Source organism: Amphiprion ocellaris, chromosome 22 (assembly GCF_022539595.1).
Source record: "Amphiprion ocellaris isolate individual 3 ecotype Okinawa chromosome 22, ASM2253959v1, whole genome shotgun sequence".
Taxonomy (NCBI): domain Eukaryota; kingdom Metazoa; phylum Chordata; class Actinopteri; family Pomacentridae; genus Amphiprion; species Amphiprion ocellaris.
The window spans coordinates 28,160,336-28,178,993 of record NC_072787.1 but is presented as its reverse complement, the minus strand read 5'-3'; the positions used below and the strand labels follow the sequence as shown (position 1 = coordinate 28,178,993).

The window sequence follows — 18,658 nt, the reverse complement described above, 5'->3', positions numbered from 1 at the left end:
CTTGTTGCTTTGTTTTTCTGTCATCTGCACAAGTGAAAGATCTTTGAGGTAGTTCTTCTGTTCGTAATAATCCTGACGCTTGGGGAACAAACGGCTGAAATGTTGTGTCTCAGGATGTATGCATCAGCGCTGTGAAGGAGCAGGACATCGAGGCCAAGCTGAAGGACGTCGCCGCGGAGTGGAGCAGCCGGATGCTCAGCTTCGCCACCTTCAGGACCAGAGGGGAACTGCTGCTCCGAGGGGCCGACACCGCCGAGAACATCTCCATGATGGAGGACAGTCTGATGGTGCTGACGTCGCTGCTGAGCAACAGGTAGGAGACGGTTTCAGTCAAACTGTAGTCGTTTGATGTTTGTCCTCCTAACAGCTGCAAGAACAATATCTGTATATATATAATATGGCTCAGAAACGGTGAACAGAGGAGCAAGTAGTTGGAGATCCATCCAGCATGGTGAAACATCTTTCTACAGCTGTAATTATTTATATTCAACATGGCTCCGAATTTGTCCAAAATGACACAAACTTGTGCAAAACCAGTGTAAAATGATTTTTAAAAATGACTCAAAAACTGAAATTACTGGAGCTCAAATAAAATGACTACAAAGTGGTTTATAATGGCATGAGGTTTCCGGAATTGTTGAAAAATGGATTCAAAATCCTTCAAAATTTGTCCAGAATGACTCAAAAATGGTTTAAAATGAGATAAACCAGTGTATAAATGACTTAAAACTGTCTAAAATGGCATAAATCTGTGCAGAGTTGTTTAAAAAATTATCCTAAATGCCCCAAAACTTATTAAAAATTAATATGAGACCAAAACCAAAGCTACTGGATGAATGAATAAATGCAACATGGCTCAGAAGCAGAACAGAAGTTGTTGGAGATACGTTCAGCATGGTGAAACATCTTCTACTGATGATGAACAGAGTAGAGAGGAAACATGGTGATAGAAAAACATCAATAAGAGACACGAAATGACAGAAAAGTCATAAAACATAAAAAATGAGACATAAAACCACTCAACCCACAAAGTGACAAAAACAAGACACAAAACGACAGAGACCAAAAACATGAGACAAAAGGACAAATAAACTAAACAAAATGACAGAAGCAAGACATAAAACCACAAATTAGACTCAAAACGATGAAAACGAGACACAAAATGACAAAAATGAGATGCAAAATGACAACCCTCTTTTATTCCAAAAACAGTTGAGCAAGAAGTGTTTCTGAATGCATTTGAGGTGAGAAATAATCAGCTGTATCTGTGCTGGTTTTAGTTTGACAGCTGGTTTAGACGTTTGACCAAAGGTTTGCGATGCGTCTGAGCTTTGCTGTCCACGCCTCATTTGCATAAATGAAACTACTTTATGCTAATGAGCTCCAGGGCGATGCACAAACCTTCAGACTTGTTCAGAATGAGGTGGTGAGGGAGTATGAATGAAGGGACGCATGAATCAGCTGTGGTCCTTGGTCCTGAAGGTACAACGCTCCGTTCAAAGCGTCCATCCAGCTGTGGGTCCAGAAACTCTCCAACACCTCCGAGACCGTGGAGAAGTGGCTGTCGGTTCAGAACCTGTGGATCTACCTGGAGGCGGTGTTTGTGGGTGGAGACATCGCCAAGCAGCTGCCTCAGGTCGGGTCTTTGTCCTCAGCATTTTCTCTCACACTGGACAGAATTTAACGCTGATCTGTATCTCCTGTAGGAGGCCAAACGTTTCCAGAACATCGACAGGTCCTGGCAGAAGATCATGCAGCGAGCACACGAGCTTCCCAACGTGGTGCAGTGCTGCGTGGGAGACGAGACGCTCAGCCAGGTGATGCCGTCGGAATGACCAGCTTCTCCTCAAAAACACCCAGAGTCCCAACATCCAGCATGGTGGAACATCTTCTAGTAGTTGGAGATCCATCCAGCATGGTGGAACATCTGCTGATAATGAGCAGAGTAGAGAGGAAACATGGAGCTAGAAAAACATCTACAGGATGAGGAGCTAAAACTGTCATAAAGACATAAAATGACATAAACAAGATAAATTTGACCCAAAAGCGACTGGCAGCAACAAAAATGTAACAAAAATGAATAATGAAACTGTCACAAAGACACATAAATGACCAGACTGAGACACTAAATGGAAAAAACAAGACATAAAACAACACAAAAAGCATGAAAAACAGCACGTAAATGACAACAAAGACACAAAACTGTAGAGCAGACAAATAAATGGATCACAGCGGGACACAGCAGGACAAAAACACCAGGACAACGAGAACAAACAACCAGACAGACGAGTAATGACACGAAGCAACACAGCTGAGACAGAAGATACCAAATATGATCCCTAGAATGACCACACCAGGTGAGAATGTTCCTCCATTCCTCCTCCAGCTGCTGCCTCACCTGCTGGAACAGCTGGAACTCTGTCAGAAGTCTCTGTCCGGATACCTGGAGAACAAACGCCTCCTGTTCCCTCGGTTCTTCTTCGTGTCTGACCCGGCGCTGCTGGAGATCCTGGGCCAGGCCTCCGACTCACACACCATACAGGTAACACACACCATACAGGTAACACACACCATACAGGTAACACACACCATACAGGTAATCTGTCTGTCTACCTGTCTGTCTGTCAGACTCACCTGCTGAGTCTCTTTGACAACGTGAGTCGAGTTGTTTTCAGTGAGACCTTCTACGACCAGATGATCAGTTTCCAGTCCCAGGAAGGAGAATCTGTGGAGCTGCAGCACCCAGTCTTGGCTCAGGTAGGACCTCCACCTGGACCATCTCACAGCCCCAGGAGGTGTTATGTTCCAGGGAGGTTATCAGCATTAAAGAGAACAACCTCTGGGAGAACCTGCTGCTGGTTCTGGTAGAGCTAGTGCTGATTCTTGTGGTCTGACTCCATCTGTGTTTATGGTTTTGGTGCATAACATCTCACTCTGTAAAAATAAATGTGGAGAACATGAAGGAACCAGGAGGTCCAGAAAACTGTGTGATGAGAAGCTTCTCAGAGGTTCTTCTTCCAGAGACCAGAAGAATTTTAGCATGAAGTCACTGAGAGTATATTCTGAAATGATGTTCTGTTTATATCCAGGTTTTATTGTGTTAATATTGCAGTTTGATGAGACCAGAGGAGGTCGACTAAAGAAGTCACTGTTCTGTCCTTGATGTCTAAGTGAAGATACTTGAAATGAATCTGTATCTTCATTATGACCTTGTTCAAACAACCAACCTAATGACGCCTTAAGTCTTTTTTTTCGAAAAGACTATAAAGAAGTAAAATAAACTCAGTCTCTTCTTTCCCGTGAACTTAAACCTCTCATTAAGACCACCTAACATTAAAGATTTAGACATTAGTGGTGCAGCAGAAGAGATTTATAGGTTCCTCCTGGTAAAGTCTCCTTTGTCTCTCTGATTCATGTTTATTTCCTCTAAACCTGTGAACTGTTGGCCGTTCTCCAGGGGAGTGTGGAGGTGTGGTTGGGACAGCTGCTGGCCGGGGTGAGGCTCACCCTCCATGCCATCATCCGTCAGGCCCACCTGGCCATCAGCGAGCCCGGGATGGAGCTGCTGGAGCTCCAGTCGGCGTTCCCCGCTCAGGTCGGCCTGCTGGGAATCCAGATGATCTGGACCAGAGATGCAGAGGAAGCGCTCGGCAACAGCAAGTCCGACAAGAAGGTGCTTGTGTTTAGAAAGCAGGAGGACATGTCCGACACGCCTTCTCCTCCCCTCACTGTCGCTGTGTCCTTGTCCACAGATCATGCAAACCACCAACCAGAGGTTCCTGGACGTCCTCAACCAGCTGATCGACGTGACGACGAGGGAGCTGAGCAGGAACGAGAGGACCAAGTACGAGACGCTCATCACCATCCACGTCCACCAGAGGGACATCTTCGACGAGCTGGTGAGCGGAAGGATGGACCAAAGTGTTGCTGAGTGTTGGTCGTCGTGGTTCATGTTGTTATGGTAACTCCACCAGGTGCATCTGAACGTGCGGTCGGCGTCGGACTTCGAATGGCAGAAACAGTCGAGGTTTTACTTCCTGGAGGAGGCGGACAGATGTGTGATCCAGATCACAGATGTGGAGTTCAGCTACTGCAACGAATATCTGGGCTGCACCGACAGGCTGGTCATCACCCCGCTGACAGACAGGTACACACACACCTGGCATTGTGGGAGTTTAGCAGCAACGGGTACCATGACAAAGACTAATGTTCTAGTTAATGACCGCCAACCAGAACTGATGTGAGAACATTCTTCCTACACAACCTTTTAGTCTGGAAAACGTTTCTAGAAACGTCTTCCAGAGAAGTCCGACTGGTTTTGTTCTGAAGCTCCTACGATCACCAGGACCTGGATGAGTTTAGTGGTAACGGGCACCATGACGAAGACTCCTGTTAAATTAATGACCTCCAACCAGAGCTCATGTGTCAGAAAGTAGTATTTTTGGGGTTGAGATAATGTTTGGCAACTACAAATCCCTGGATACAAAGTGGTATTTTGGTTGGAATAAACCTTTAGAACCAGAAGTTCTTTAATTAAAAGACGTATTTTGGGTGAAATACACCTTCAGAACCAGAAGTATTTGGATTAATAGAAGTATTTTGGGTGTAATGAACCTTTAGAACCGGAAGTACTTGAATTAAAAGAAATATTTTGGGTGAAACAAACCTTTAGAACCAGAGATGCTTGAATTAAAAATATTTTGGGTGAAATAAACCTTCAGAACCAGAAGTACTTAGACTAATAGCAGTTTTTAATTGATGGCTACCTGTGTGCAGGTGCTACATCACTCTGGCCCAGGCTCTGGGGATGAGTATGGGCGGAGCTCCGGCTGGACCAGCAGGTACAGGTGAGTTTCCACCTCCACCTCGGTGAGATTTCCTCCCATCCGCTCGCCTTCCTCTGACTCTGTGAGTGTTTGCAGGTAAAACGGAGACCACTAAAGACATGGGTCGCTGCCTGGGGAAGTACGTGGTGGTCTTCAACTGTTCAGACCAGATGGACTACAGAGGCCTGGGACGCATCTACAAAGGTGAGCTTCATCACCTGCTGGAACCTGCTGCTGTCTGGAGACCTGAGCGAGGCAAACTCACCTCCCTCTGTGTCCGTTTTGCTCTAAATTCTGGTGATTTTTGAAGGTTTGGAGTCAAAGTTCATTTTGTTTGTGATTCCCTCCCAGCCTCGGTCGCTCATTCTCCTCTGGACTGGGTTGAAACATCTGGTGAACATCCAGGAAACCTGAGGAGCATTTTGATTCAACAACTTTATGGTCTTTTACACAGCAGAAACCCAGTGGTTACCCCGAGTAATGAGATTCTTAGGTGATCAGAAAAACCACAAAAAGATTCAAAATCTCCACAAAAAAGCACAATAAGCATGAAAAGAAGCCAAATAACCACAGGAAGGTTCAAAATCATCCCAAACAGATGCAAAATCACCAAAAGGTGCAAGCCGCCACAAAAAGACACAAAATTACAACAAAAACCATCAAAAGCACCACAAAAATTAAAAATCACTGTAAAAAGTTGCAAACTTTTGCATTGAGGTGATCAGAAAACAACCTGGCTTTTATCCAAGCTGCCATCGGGAAGATTTTAAAAGCAAACTTTCCTCCCAACCAGCTCAATGCATCTCTTCTTCCAAACTTTCTTACGTCACTTCCTGCGTGCTGTGGATCTTCTGACTTTAGCTTCATTAGCGCCACCTACTGGGCTGGAGTGTTCATGGGGAATGTGTTCTTTTTTCTGTAATTAATGAATCTAGATGAACACGTTAGAGTTCAGCCCAGGTGTGAATGAATCCTGTTTCCTGTGGTTTTGTTTATCTTCTGTAACGGAACGCAACGGGAGGATCGATGGGAGAACAGTAATGGTTCCAGACCGGTGTCGGCTGGTTCTGCTGTGTTTCTGCAGGTCTGGCTCAGTCCGGATCCTGGGGCTGCTTCGACGAGTTCAACCGCATCGAGCTGCCAGTGCTTTCTGTCGCCGCCCAGCAGATCTACATCGTCCTGCAGTGCAAGAAGAACAAAAAGGAACAGTTCGTCTTCACTGATGGAGACGTGGTCAACATGGACCCAGAGTTTGGCATCTTCCTCACGATGGTACCAGAGTTCTCCATCTAACCAGTTAAACATATGAGCCAGAAAAGGGCAGAAGAAGGAGGTCATGATGTCAGTAAATGTACATCAGTTGTAGTTCCTGGTAGTTCCAGCAGGTGGAGACTCTTCCTGTTTAATCCTGTAGAGACCAGACGAGGTTAAAGCAGAGAGCATTGTGGGAGTTTAGCAGCTATGGGCACCATGACAAAGACTTCTGAGGAGTTTAATTGACACCAGACAGAGTGAAACAATGAGACAAAATGATACAACATAGAGACAAAAGATAAAAACAAGGCATAAGATGGAAAATCAGGACAAAATGACAAAAACGAGACTCAGAATGACAAAAACCACACACAGAATGACAAAAACGAGACACAAAACAACATAAAATGACATTTCCTATTTTTGTTAAATTTTAGATAACTAGTAGAATCACAGAGAATAATGATTAATTTAGGTGTTGACCTTAAAGAGACCAACTCTGTAAATATTGTCCACGTTTGACAGTGAAGCTCTTTTACCACCTTTAAATCAATGAGAAAGGTCATTAATTCACAGATATCTGCTCTTATTTTCATTACTTTTAGATCATTGTACAGTTTTTTGTTGTCACCTCTGCTGTCAGATTTGTTTTGTTTTCCAGTGTAGACTGTTTTCTTTAAAGTAACACCAAATATCTGAAATTATGATCCCTTAGGTTCACTTAATCATGATAAAAAGATGTCATTTTGCAGTCAAACAGTGTATTCATGTATATATATAACTGTCAAAATCCAGACGGAACATTTACACAATGACACGATGGCTGACATTAAAATGAAAAAGTCAGTGAACAAACAAGATCCAAATGTTTTCCAAAGGTTCCAGTGTGTGTATGTTCCCAGAAGTTTCCTCCTAGTTCTAATAGTTTCTTAAAGAAAATGTTCTGCTCAAATGATCAAAGAACATTTTAAGATTTAAAGAAAACCTTTCCAATAATGTTCCTATAACGTTAAAATAATGTTTTAATACCGACGTTCGGAGGATGTTGTCTGGAAAATAAATGACAGAACTGACAAATGACAGGCTGCAATGTTCTCAGGACATTCTGGGGATGTTTTGTACAGAACGTCTATGAAACATTCCCACAACGTAACGTGATAAGAGGGAAAAAACTTTCTCAGTACAACATTCAGTAGGGAGAAAGTTGGAGAACAACAGTCCAGGAAAGTTATTAGCAAACAGAACATGTTCAGTCGTCTAGACTTCCAGAAGAACATTCTGGGAACTAAAAGAAAACTCTTCGTAGAACTTTTCAGAGCTGTCTCAGATTGTTGTTCTGGCTGGGTACCTTCCAGACCGCCTCACTGTGTTCCAGAATGAAACATCAAACTCTACAACAGGACTTAGAGTTCTTCAGCACCAGTCAGAACTGAGAAAAGAGAATTCAGGGAGTTTAGAACCGATCATCTTGTGAACCAACCAGCCACAGAGTTCCAGACTTCACCGCTACCTTCTTGTTCCTCCAGAACCCCGGTTACGCTGGCCGCCAGGAACTGCCCGAGAACCTGAAGATCCAGTTCCGCACGGTGGCCATGATGGTCCCGGACCGAGCCATCATCATGAGGGTCAAACTGGCCAGTGCAGGTTTCCGTGATAACCAGGTTCTCAGCAGGAAGTTCTACACCCTGTACAAACTGTGTGAGGAGCAGCTGTCCAAACAGGTCGGCTTCTGGTCCTCCTCACTTGTCTTAAATCCATCATCTTCTGAAACATTCCAATCTTTCTCCTACTAGAACTCTTCTAGATACCTGGTACCTTTCTCCTGGATAGTACACACTCCAAGTACCGCCATGATTCACAGTTAACTGGTCATCTGCAACCGTTTAGACATATAGAAACCACAAAGGGCAGAAGGAGAAAGTCCTGATGTCAGAAAATATATCGCAGATCAGCTGTAGTTCCTGGTTGTTCTGGCAGGTGGAGCCTCTTCCTGTTTAATCCTGTAGAGATCAGAGGAGGCGTCACTCACACTACAGTTAAAGGAGAGAGCATTGTGGAAGTTTAGCTAGTAAAGGGGCACCACGACAAAGACTTCTGAAGAGGTTAATGGACACCAGACAGAGTGAAACAATGAGACAAAATTACACAACAGAGACATAATTTGACATGAAAAAGACACAAAAAGACAAAAACGAGACACAAAATGGCAAAAATTAGACAAAAAAATGACAAAAACAGGACAAAACAATAAAAACGAGACATAAAACGGCAAAAATGAGACACAAAATGACAAAAACGAGAATAAATGACGAACATGCCACAAAAATTAGAAACTTCTAGAAACGTCTTCCAGACAAGTCCGGCTGGTTTCTCCTGAAGCTCCTACGATCTCCAGGACCTGTATGAGTTTAGCAGCAATGAGCACCATGACAAAGACTCCTGTTCAACTTAATGAGATCCATCCAAAGCTAATATATGAATACACTGAAGGCCCGTTTGTTGTGTTCCCTCGTCTGTTGTTCTAGGTTCATTATGACTTCGGTCTGAGGAACATCTTGTCAGTTCTGAGGACGCTGGGAGCTGTGAAGAGATCGAACCCGTCGGAAGCAGAGCAGACGGTGGTGATGAGGGTCCTGAGAGACATGAACCTCTCCAAGCTGGTTAGTGATGTTCTCTGAGCACAGCTGTAGGGTTAGTTATCTACAGCTGGTTACCCAGGAGCTGCTGGTAGCTTCCATTTACTTTGTTATTGGACTCTTATGGATTCTACAAGTCCTTCAGAAAAGTCTCAGCCTCACCCAGAAACAGGACATAAAGGTTTATTCCACCCAAAATACTACTTTCTGTCCAACTATTTGTAGTTTTAAAGTAATAATATCAAAGTTTTTCACCCAAAATTTTGCTTTCTGTTCAAGTTCTTTTAGCTTTAAAGGTTTATTCCACCTTAAATACTAAATTTTGTTCAAATATTTATAGTTTCAAAGGTTTAATACACCCAAAGTACCACTTTATGTTCAAGTATTTGTAGTTTTAAAGGTTTAATCAGTCTAAAATCCTACTTCCTGTCTAGTCTGACGGTAACTTGGATTGTTTCTCTGCAGGTGGATGAAGACGAGCCTCTGTTCATGAGTCTGATCAATGACCTGTTTCCTGGCATTGGTACGTTCTGATCAGACACGTAGAACCCTGGAGTGACTGCTGAGTTCTAGTTACTGACTCTGAGCTCCTCCGTAGTTCTGGATAAAGCCGGTTATCCCGACCTGGAGGTATCCATCGTCCGTCAGGCTCAGCAGGCCGGGCTGATCCCTCATCCCCCCTGGATCCTCAAGCTGGTCCAGCTCTACGAGACCCAGAGAGTTCGACATGGTACAGATCAGACGGAACCAGAACCGCACTTTAATACATTCCAGGAAAAACAGCCGAGTTCTAACAGCTAGGTCCTGTTCTCACCAAATAAAACTCTAAAATCTGAAGCTTTTTTTAGAGCCAAAATCAAGAAGGACCGTAAACAGCAGAAAAATGGACAAATTAGAGACAGACCGACACAAACGACACACAACTGTGTGATACACAAAGAAAATATCAAAATGAGAGGAAAAATCGGACACAAAACACTATAAATAAGACAAAAAAGCAAAAAATGAGACACGACCTGACAAAATGACAGAAAGGAGACAAAACTGTCCCAAATAAAACAACAAAATGAGACACGGGAGAAAAATTGGACACAAAATGACAAAATCAAGACAAAAAAGAACAAAAAATGACACAAAGTCAAGATACCAAAGAACACAAAATGAAAATGGCAATACACAACATGACACAAAAAAGACGAAAGGATTAAAATGAGACACAAAACAACACAGACACAAACTACAGACGACGAAACAAGAGAAGAGGATAAAAACCAGACCAGGGGATTGAATGCTGGTTGGTTCTGGGCTGGTTTCTGGTTGTTTCTAGACTGGTTCCTGTATGGTTCTGGGCTGAGTTCTGGCGGGTCGTGTTGCTGCAGGGATGATGGCGTTGGGTCCCAGCGGTTCCGGTAAGTCGTCCTGCATCCACACGCTGATGAGGGCCATGGCGGAGTGCGGCGCCCCCCACAGGGAGATGAGGATGAACCCCAAAGCCGTCACGGCGTCGCAGATGTTCGGCTCACTGGACGTCACCACCAACGACTGGACAGATGGAGTGTTCTCCACACTGTGGAGGAGAACCCTGAAGGCCAAGAAGGTTGGTGTTGGTTCCACAGATTCATTGGTTGGTCTGTGATGTTGATTTTAGAACCTGTTCAGGGTTCAAAAACACTAAAAACAACCAAAAGGCAGATATAGAACACTAGAGGAACCATAAAGCAGACATAGGACACTAGAGGAACCTCTAAAAAGTGTGGAATATCTGTTTCTGTCAGGGGGAAAATATCTGGATTGTTCTGGACGGTCCAGTGGACGCCATCTGGATTGAGAACCTGAACTCGGTTCTGGACGACAACAAAACCCTGACGCTGGCAAACGGAGATCGAATCCCCATGGCTCCCTGCTGCAAGGTGAGGGTGTTTGGCCAATCGGAGCCCAGTGGGCATGTCTTAACCTGAGTCATGAGTGTAGCGAGATCAGCGAGTCAGCAGGTTGAGTTTTAGTCAGTTTTCAGTTTCATGAAGATTGAAGCTGCTTAAACCAGTTAGATCTCCATGGTAACTGATGCTGAGCAGTTAGATCTCCATGGTAACTGATGCTGTGGAGCTACATCTCCATGGTAACTGATGCTGAGGAGCTAGATCTCCATGGTAACTGATGCTGAGCAGCTAGATCTCCATGGTAACTGATGCTGTGGAGCTAGATCTCCATGGTAACTGATGCTGTGGAGCTAGAGCTCCATGGTAACTGATGCTGTGGAGCTACATCTCCATGGTAACTGATGCTGAGGAGCTAGATCTCCATGGTAACTCATGCTGAGCAGCTAGATCTCCATGGTAACTGATGCTGTGGAGCTAGATCTCCATGGTAACTGATGCTGTGGAGCTAGATCTCCATGGTAACTGATGCTGAGCAGCTAGATCTCCATGGTAACTGATGCTGAGGAGCTAGATCTCCATGGTAACTGATGCTGCAGAGCTAGATCTCCATGGTAACTGATGCTGAGGAGCTAGATCTCCATGGTAACTCATGCTGACCAAACAGACCCACATGAAGGGAAGTGAAAACATGAGCTTTGTTTTCTGCCTCCAGATCGTCTTTGAACCCCACAACATCGACAACGCCTCCCCGGCCACGGTTTCCAGGAATGGGATGGTCTTCATGAGCTCCTCGGTGCTCGGCTGGAGCTCCGTCCTGCAGGCCTGGCTACAGAAACTACCAGAGCAGCAGGCCGACTGCCTGAAACGCTGCTTCGACTGCTGCTACCAGGCAAGAACTCAGCACAGCTCTCTGATCTTAATGTTCCTCTGTTCACTTCTGCAAAAGAACACAAAGAGACACAAAACAGCCACAAAGAGACACAAAACAGCCACAAAGAGACACAAAACAACTACAAAGAGACACAAAATGACACACCAAATATGACAGCTCAGACACAGTGTCTTCTTGTTTCATTTCTCGTCAGGAGGAAGCTGTTGGATGAGTAAAAAGTCTCTAAATCAGTCAGTTCTGAACTTTGCAGATGGAGACCAGCAGCCTGACCAGCTGAGAGTGTCGCCCCCTGCTGACTGCTCTGGAAGTTAAACAGTTTGTGATTCTGTTAGGACGTGAACAGAGAGTGAAAAGCTTTGTGTTGAATCTGTTCCAGGACCTGCTGGACTTTGTGTTCACTGCTGTAACTCCGAAGATGCAGCTTCTGGAGTGTATGTACATCAGACAGACTATCGACCTGCTGCAGGTATGACACGTTAAATACTTCCAAGTTACTTTCATCATTGAATCATAGTTAATTTAATTTGACTTTCTGGATAAGAATTGACAACAAAAAGATTCTTTCATGCCAAGAAAACTCAGAGAAACTCTGAGAAAAGGTCGTTGAAAAGCATCAGTCAGGACGATACAAGAACATTTCCAAGTTCCTGAAGATCTCCTGGAGTCCAGTTAAATCCATCATTAAGAAATGGAAGGAAGATGGAACATGAATAAATCTGACTAGAACAGGACGTCCTCAAGACCTGAGAGACTAGAGAGGGAGGCCACCAAGACTCCTATGACTCCACTGAAGGAGAAAGCGACTAGAGAGGGAGGCCACCAAGACTCCTATGACTCCACTGAAGGAGAAAGAGACTAGAGAGGGAGGCCACCAAGACTCCTATGACTCCACTGAAGGAGAAAGAGACTAGAGAGGGAGGCCACCAAGACTCCTATGACTCCTCTGAAGGAGTTCCAGCTTCAGACTGTTCATCCAACAACTGTTGTCTGTTCTTCACCAGTCAAAGCTTTATGGAGACAAAGAGAAAGACTCTGATGGAAAAAGCTCCAATTAAATCTGGACTAGAGTTCACCAGAAGACATGTGGAGACTCTGAAGACACCTGGAAGAAGGTTCTTTGGTCTGAGGAGACCAGGATGGAGCTTTATGTCCATCAGACTAGGTGATATGTTTGATGGACACCAAACACTGAACATCATCACAAACACACCATCCCCACTGAGAAGCATGGTGGTGGCAGCATCATGAGGAGAAGCATGGTGGTGGCAGCATCATGAGGAGAAGCATGGTGGAGGCAGCATCATGTGAACTGTCTGGTTTCAGTGTTCCAGCTGAAGTGAGACTGTTCCTCTGTTTTCAGGGTTTGCTGCTAGCTGTGGAGGACAGACAGGGTTGCCATGGTGACATGGGTCGACTGTTTGTCCTGGCGGTCATGTGGTCTCTGGGCGCTCTGCTGGAGCTGGAAGACCGGGCCAAGATGGAGGCCTTCCTGAAGGTGCTGAAGCTCTCCAACACTCACACTGGCTTCCTGAAAAGGACACGTTCAGTTTGAATAAAATCTGATTTAAATGAAACTTTAGTGGAAAAACAACGGAAGACTGTGTAATAATAATCATAAAAAAATAACAATAACAGCAATAATAATAATAATAATAATAATGATAATGATGATAAAATAATAAAGAATAATAATAAAATAATCAATATGACCTTCTGTTTCCGTGTGTGTTGGTGTGATAATAATAATAATAATAATAATAATAATAATAATAATAATAATAATAATAATAATAATAATAATAATAATAATAATAATAATGATAACACTAGTAATAATCAGTTTGCGGTTGTCCTCCAGATTGTCAGTATAATAATAATAATAATAATAATAATAATCCGTCTGTGTTGTCCTCCAGGGCTACAGCTCGTCTCTGGACCTGCCCCCCTCTCAGGACCAGCTGACTATGTTTGAGTTCTGCATTGGAGCTCAGGGCCAGTGGGAGTCCTGGTCCAATCAGGTCTGAGCTGCTGCCGTCCAGGTGAGTCCGAGCCCAAACCTGAAGTCACCACAGGTGTTTTTTTTACCTGAATCCAGGTCCCAGAGTACATCTACCCCAGAGACCACGTCCCCGACTACCGGTCCATCCTGGTCCCCAACGTGGACAACGTGAGGATGGACTTCCTGATGAGGACCGTGATGAAGCAGGGGAAGGCAGTGCTGCTGATCGGGGAGCAGGGAACTGCCAAGACCGTCACCGTGAAGGTAGGAGAACCGGACCTGATGGGTCAGAACACAGGTAGACTGATGGAACCTGGTGGTCTCAGGTAGATACTGAGGAACTTCTCCTGAGGCTGGGACCCAATCAGGAACCAGAACACTGCAGTACCTGAAAACAGTCCACAACTAGCTGATTGATATTAATATTTATTTATTATGAAGTCATTATGGACATTAACCTGACTAATTTCATTATAATCTAAGACCCTACGGCATTATTTTTATTTATTTTTATTTTTATTATTATTATTATTATTATTATTATTATTATTATTATTATTATTATTATTATTATTATTATTATTATTATTATTATTATTATTTATGTATTACAAAGTTATTATGGACATTAACCTGACTAATATTTCATTTTTTTATTCATTTTTTAATTTTTTTAACCTAAAATTACGTTAACTTGATTATTTTAATTATAAAGCTAAGACCCTGCAGCATTATTTTTTATTATTATTTATTATTGTGGGCTGCACAGTGGCGTAGTGGTTAGCACTTTCACCTTGCAGCTAGAAGATCCCTGGTTCACGTCCCGGCTTTCCCGGGATCTTTCTGCATGGAGTTTGCATGTTCTCCCTGTGCATGCGTGGGTTTTCTCCGGGTACTCCGGCTTCCTCCCACAGTCCAAAAATATGCTGAGGTTAATTGATCATTCTAAATTGCCCGTAGGTGTGAATGTGAGAGTGATTGTTTGTCTCTGTATGTAGCCCTGTGACAGACTGGTGACCTGTCTAGGGTGTCCCCTGCCTTCACCTGAGTCAGCTGGGATAGACTCCAGCCCCCCATGACCCTAGTGAGGATTAAGTGGTGTATAGATAATGGATGGATGGATGGATGGATTTATTATTATTTATTATGAAGTTCTTGTGGACATTGATCTGACTAATTTTATTGTATTTATTATGGAGTTATGGGTGTTAACCTGATTAATAATAATAGTTATTTATTTATTATGAAGTTATTGTGGACATTGACATGATTAATCTAAACAAATCAAAAATAAACTACTGTGGGTTAACTGGACCCTGTGATTGGCTGTTGTAGTCCAGATTCAGTGTGTCGTTGCATTTCTACGTCTACCTGGTTTTCTGTTTTTGAAGGACTAAATGAAATCTGTCCAGGCTTCCCTCCGTCACTGAATCACGTCGTCTGAATGCTAGAACATCATGTTCCTCAGCTAGCCCATGCTAACGCTAATGTCCGTCCCCCTGCAGAGCTTTCTGGGTAAACTAGACCCGGAGCTCCACCTGGGGAAGACGCTGAACTTCTCCTCGGCCACCCTGCCCTCCATGTTCCAGAGGACCATCGAGAGCTACGTGGACAAACGAATGGGCGCCACCTACGGGCCGCCAGCCGGACGCAGGATGACCGTCTTCATAGACGACATCAACATGCCCGTCGTCAACCAATGGGGAGACCAGGTGGGCTCAGACAGCCTCCAATTGGTCAGCTCTTTCTTTGTTTGCTTTAAGTTTCACACGACACCTGAATGTTTTAGATTTAAATGGGGGAAAGTTTCAGCGTAAATCAGACGAACTCTGTCCATCAGACTCCAACTTTATGAGCTGACACTGAGAAATCCCGACCGGAGAAATCTGTCAGAACATCATTTACTCTTCTCGGATACGCTACGTCTTATTGGACTGAACGTCACACTAAACGACAAAAAAAAAACAAAAAATGACACAAAATGAAGAGAACTGAGCCAAAAAGCAAGACAAATGAGACACGAAACAGAAAAAGAGACGTACGAAATGTCAGAAACGACAGACAACACAAAACTGATGCAAAATGAAAGAAGGGAGATACAAAATGACACAAAACAACAAAAACCAGACACAAAAACAGAAAAACAAGTCGCAAACTGACACCAGATCAGTTTAACGTCCATCCAGGCGTAAAGCAGGATTCTTCCAGTTCATGTCATTCCAGACACATTGGAGGTCACTGGAAAATATGCTTCTCTCAAAACAAGAAAAAAAACTTATTCCAAGGAATCTTTACCTTGAAATAAGTAAAAAATCTGCCAATAAAACAAGTGAAAATGTCTTGGTAAGATTTCTTGAAATAAGATATGATATTTAGAATATTGAGATCTTAAAATTAGCTGAGAAAACTTATTTTAAGCTTTATTTTACCAGGATTGTCAAGCTTAGGTGTCTTAAAATAAGCCAGACATGCTAAAAAAAAATAGCAGTTTTTCACTCAAAAATAGATTTTTGCTTTCATGTAACCTCCTAATTTAGATGTATTAACCCTCCTGTTGTCCTCATTTACAGGCACCAAAAAATATTGCTTCCTTGTCTGAAAAAAAGCCAAAAAATCAGCAAAAAAAATCCCCATATTTCTGAAAATTTGCAAAACCTTCAGGAAGAAAATTCCAGTAATTACTTAAAAGTTTCCCTTAAAAGTTTTATTTTAAAAAATCCCTCAAATTTGGCAAGAAAATTCTTGTAAATATTTTCAAAAAATGAGTAAAAATCTTCCAAAAAAATCCTAAAAATATCTAAAGTGATTCCATATATATCAGTAAAGCTTCTAATATTTTCTTTAATTTCTTTAATACGCTGGATTTTGGTTGATTTTTTTTGTCAATGTTCTTAAGAAACTTTTTTAACATTTCTTTTTTTCCATCAAAAAATGTTCAAACATTTCCCAAAAATGTTGAAAATGTGGACATTAGAAGTTTCACTGTGAAAATATTTTTTTTTGTCCACCTTTTCAAACTTTAAAACGGGTCAATTTTGACCTGCAGGACGACACGAGGGTTAAACTTATTATGAGTTTTCTAGTAAAATTCAACTCAAAACAAGATCATTTCAAGATTGTTTGACTTAACAAGATATTTAAGATGTATTGTCTTAAAACAAGTCCCTCCATCTGCTGAAATGTCTCTTGTTAAATGAATTTATCTTAAATCAAGTGGGATGAGACGTTTTGACTAAACATAAGACAAATAGGCTTGGTAAGATTTTGAATTTTTGCAGTGTTTTGGAAAAATTTAATCTGAATTTGGATTATATTTGGACTATTGTCAGTCAAAATGAACCAAATTTCTGGTGATTTCTGAGTAACTGTGGAATACGTTCAGCCAGTTTGGCAAATGTAGGAAAATACTGGACGATCTGAAAATGTATTATTTCATTCTGAACTGATCTGACATCATTTAATGAAGGTTTTAGAGTCACTTCAGATACATTTTTAACATTTTATTGAGTAATTTGTGAGCATTTTTCTCTTTAAGCAGCTGTCAGCATCAGTATTATGGGATGTATCCTAGTTTAAACAGTTTAATATCTGTGACACAGAGCAGTGGTGTCCAACATGCGGCCCTCGGGCCAAAAGTGGTCCTCCACAGGGTCCAATCCGGTCCTCAAAATGTAAAAATTCCAGAGAAGACATTAACTGCAGATTGTAAATTAGTAAAACTATAAATTTAAAATCATTTCTAGACCAGTAAAACACCAGATTGTTCATTGTTCTTTTGTCATTTTGTGTCTCATTTTTGTAATATTGTCTTGTTTTTGTTGTTTTGTAACTTTTGTCTGATTTTTTTATCTTTTGTTTTGTTTCATGTCGTTTGTCTCATTCTTGTCGTTTTGTCTCGTTTTTGTAATGTTTTTGTTTTTTTTTTTTCTTTTTTTGTCTGACTTTTGTGGTTTTGATCCTCCAGTAAATCCTCTATGGTTCAGTTCCAGGTGACTAAATGTTGTGTTCCTTTGTAGACACTCTGTGATCTGGAAGTTGTAATGTGGAAATGATAAACTGAGGCTGAATGTTGATGAAACTGAATTAATTTTTCTTCATAAACTTCAGGTTGTTCATGGTGTTTAGTAAAAAGGTAATTCCTTAAATGTGAACATTTTTGCACTAAAACAAAGGAACCATTAGGAGTTGTGGTTATTTAGAGGTTATTATGCTGTGGTTTTACTGGTTTCCATGGCGATCAAACTGGACTGAATGTGGAACTAAAATGAGTTTGACCCTCCTGACACCAAGTCCTAGAAACAACCACTGGTTCCCTGGATGTGTTGGCGGTTATTCTGGTATCTTCTGGGTGTGAAATGATTCTTCCATCATCTCTAAATGTTCTGACCAACCACCTCCCAGCATGCTGATGTGAGCCTTAAAGTTCACCCACAATGATATTTGTAAAGTTTTCTCCAGCTTTAGACAGGATTAATCCAAAATTTTTGAAAATGACTTTAAAAAGTTGCTCCAAAGTTACACAAAAAAATGTCCAAAATAACTAAAAAACTTCTTCATAATGACACAATAATCATCCAGATGTGTCCAAAATCAGTCAACCTTTGTCCAAGTGGACTCAACATTTGTTCCAAATCAGATGAAAATCTTTCCGAAACCAAAGAATAATGGTCCAAACTTAGTTTTTATTTAACTAGAACCCGTTCTGACCAACCGCCTACCAACACACTGATATGAGCCTTAAAGTTTAACCACAATCACCTTTTTGAGTCACATTGAACATTTTCTAGTTATTTTCGATCAGTTTTGAGTCGTGGTCTTTGTCATTTTGGTCAATTTTTGGTACATTTGGTCGATTTGGAGTCATTAGGGACACTTTTTGGAGGTGCTCTGTGCAAAATTTAAATTGTTTTGGACAGTTTGAGTTACATTTTGGACACTTTTTGTGGTTTTGACAATGGTTCACTCATTTTGGGTAATTTGTGAGTCATTTTAGATAAATTTAGAGTCATTAGGTTCTTCATTTTGTTCAGTTTCAGTTTTTTGAGGGGTCATTTGGGCAAATTTGTTCACATTTTGGGAAGCCTCCGAGGCAATTTGCGTAAGTTGTAGGTGTTTGGGTAAAATTTTGGCTCAGTTTCAAGTGATAGTGGATGCTTTATTTAGTCATTTTC

The 18,658-nt window shown here is 42.0% G+C and overlaps 1 protein-coding gene across 7 annotated transcripts in view; it reads left to right on the top strand.

Moving 5' to 3' along the window:
* Window positions 1–18,658, top strand: part of dnah5l (dynein, axonemal, heavy chain 5 like) — a 102,454-nt gene that overhangs the window by 36,094 nt on the left and 47,702 nt on the right. For all 7 annotated transcript variants that reach the window (XM_055006887.1, XM_055006885.1, XM_055006883.1 and 4 more), the window contains 23 exons: window positions 114–313; window positions 1,483–1,636; window positions 1,707–1,817; window positions 2,387–2,542; window positions 2,629–2,757; window positions 3,458–3,673; window positions 3,753–3,899; window positions 3,975–4,147; window positions 4,777–4,847; window positions 4,923–5,030; window positions 5,911–6,098; window positions 7,607–7,801; window positions 8,606–8,740; window positions 9,182–9,239; window positions 9,315–9,446; window positions 10,096–10,313; window positions 10,492–10,626; window positions 11,309–11,485; window positions 11,865–11,954; window positions 12,849–12,983; window positions 13,405–13,506; window positions 13,584–13,751; window positions 14,993–15,199. In XM_055006887.1, the coding sequence (XP_054862862.1) occupies window positions 114–313; window positions 1,483–1,636; window positions 1,707–1,817; window positions 2,387–2,542; window positions 2,629–2,757; window positions 3,458–3,673; window positions 3,753–3,899; window positions 3,975–4,147; window positions 4,777–4,847; window positions 4,923–5,030; window positions 5,911–6,098; window positions 7,607–7,801; window positions 8,606–8,740; window positions 9,182–9,239; window positions 9,315–9,446; window positions 10,096–10,313; window positions 10,492–10,626; window positions 11,309–11,485; window positions 11,865–11,954; window positions 12,849–12,983; window positions 13,405–13,506; window positions 13,584–13,751; window positions 14,993–15,199 (3,405 nt within the window). The remainder of the gene's footprint in view (window positions 1–113; window positions 314–1,482; window positions 1,637–1,706; window positions 1,818–2,386; window positions 2,543–2,628; window positions 2,758–3,457; window positions 3,674–3,752; window positions 3,900–3,974; window positions 4,148–4,776; window positions 4,848–4,922; window positions 5,031–5,910; window positions 6,099–7,606; window positions 7,802–8,605; window positions 8,741–9,181; window positions 9,240–9,314; window positions 9,447–10,095; window positions 10,314–10,491; window positions 10,627–11,308; window positions 11,486–11,864; window positions 11,955–12,848; window positions 12,984–13,404; window positions 13,507–13,583; window positions 13,752–14,992; window positions 15,200–18,658) is intronic.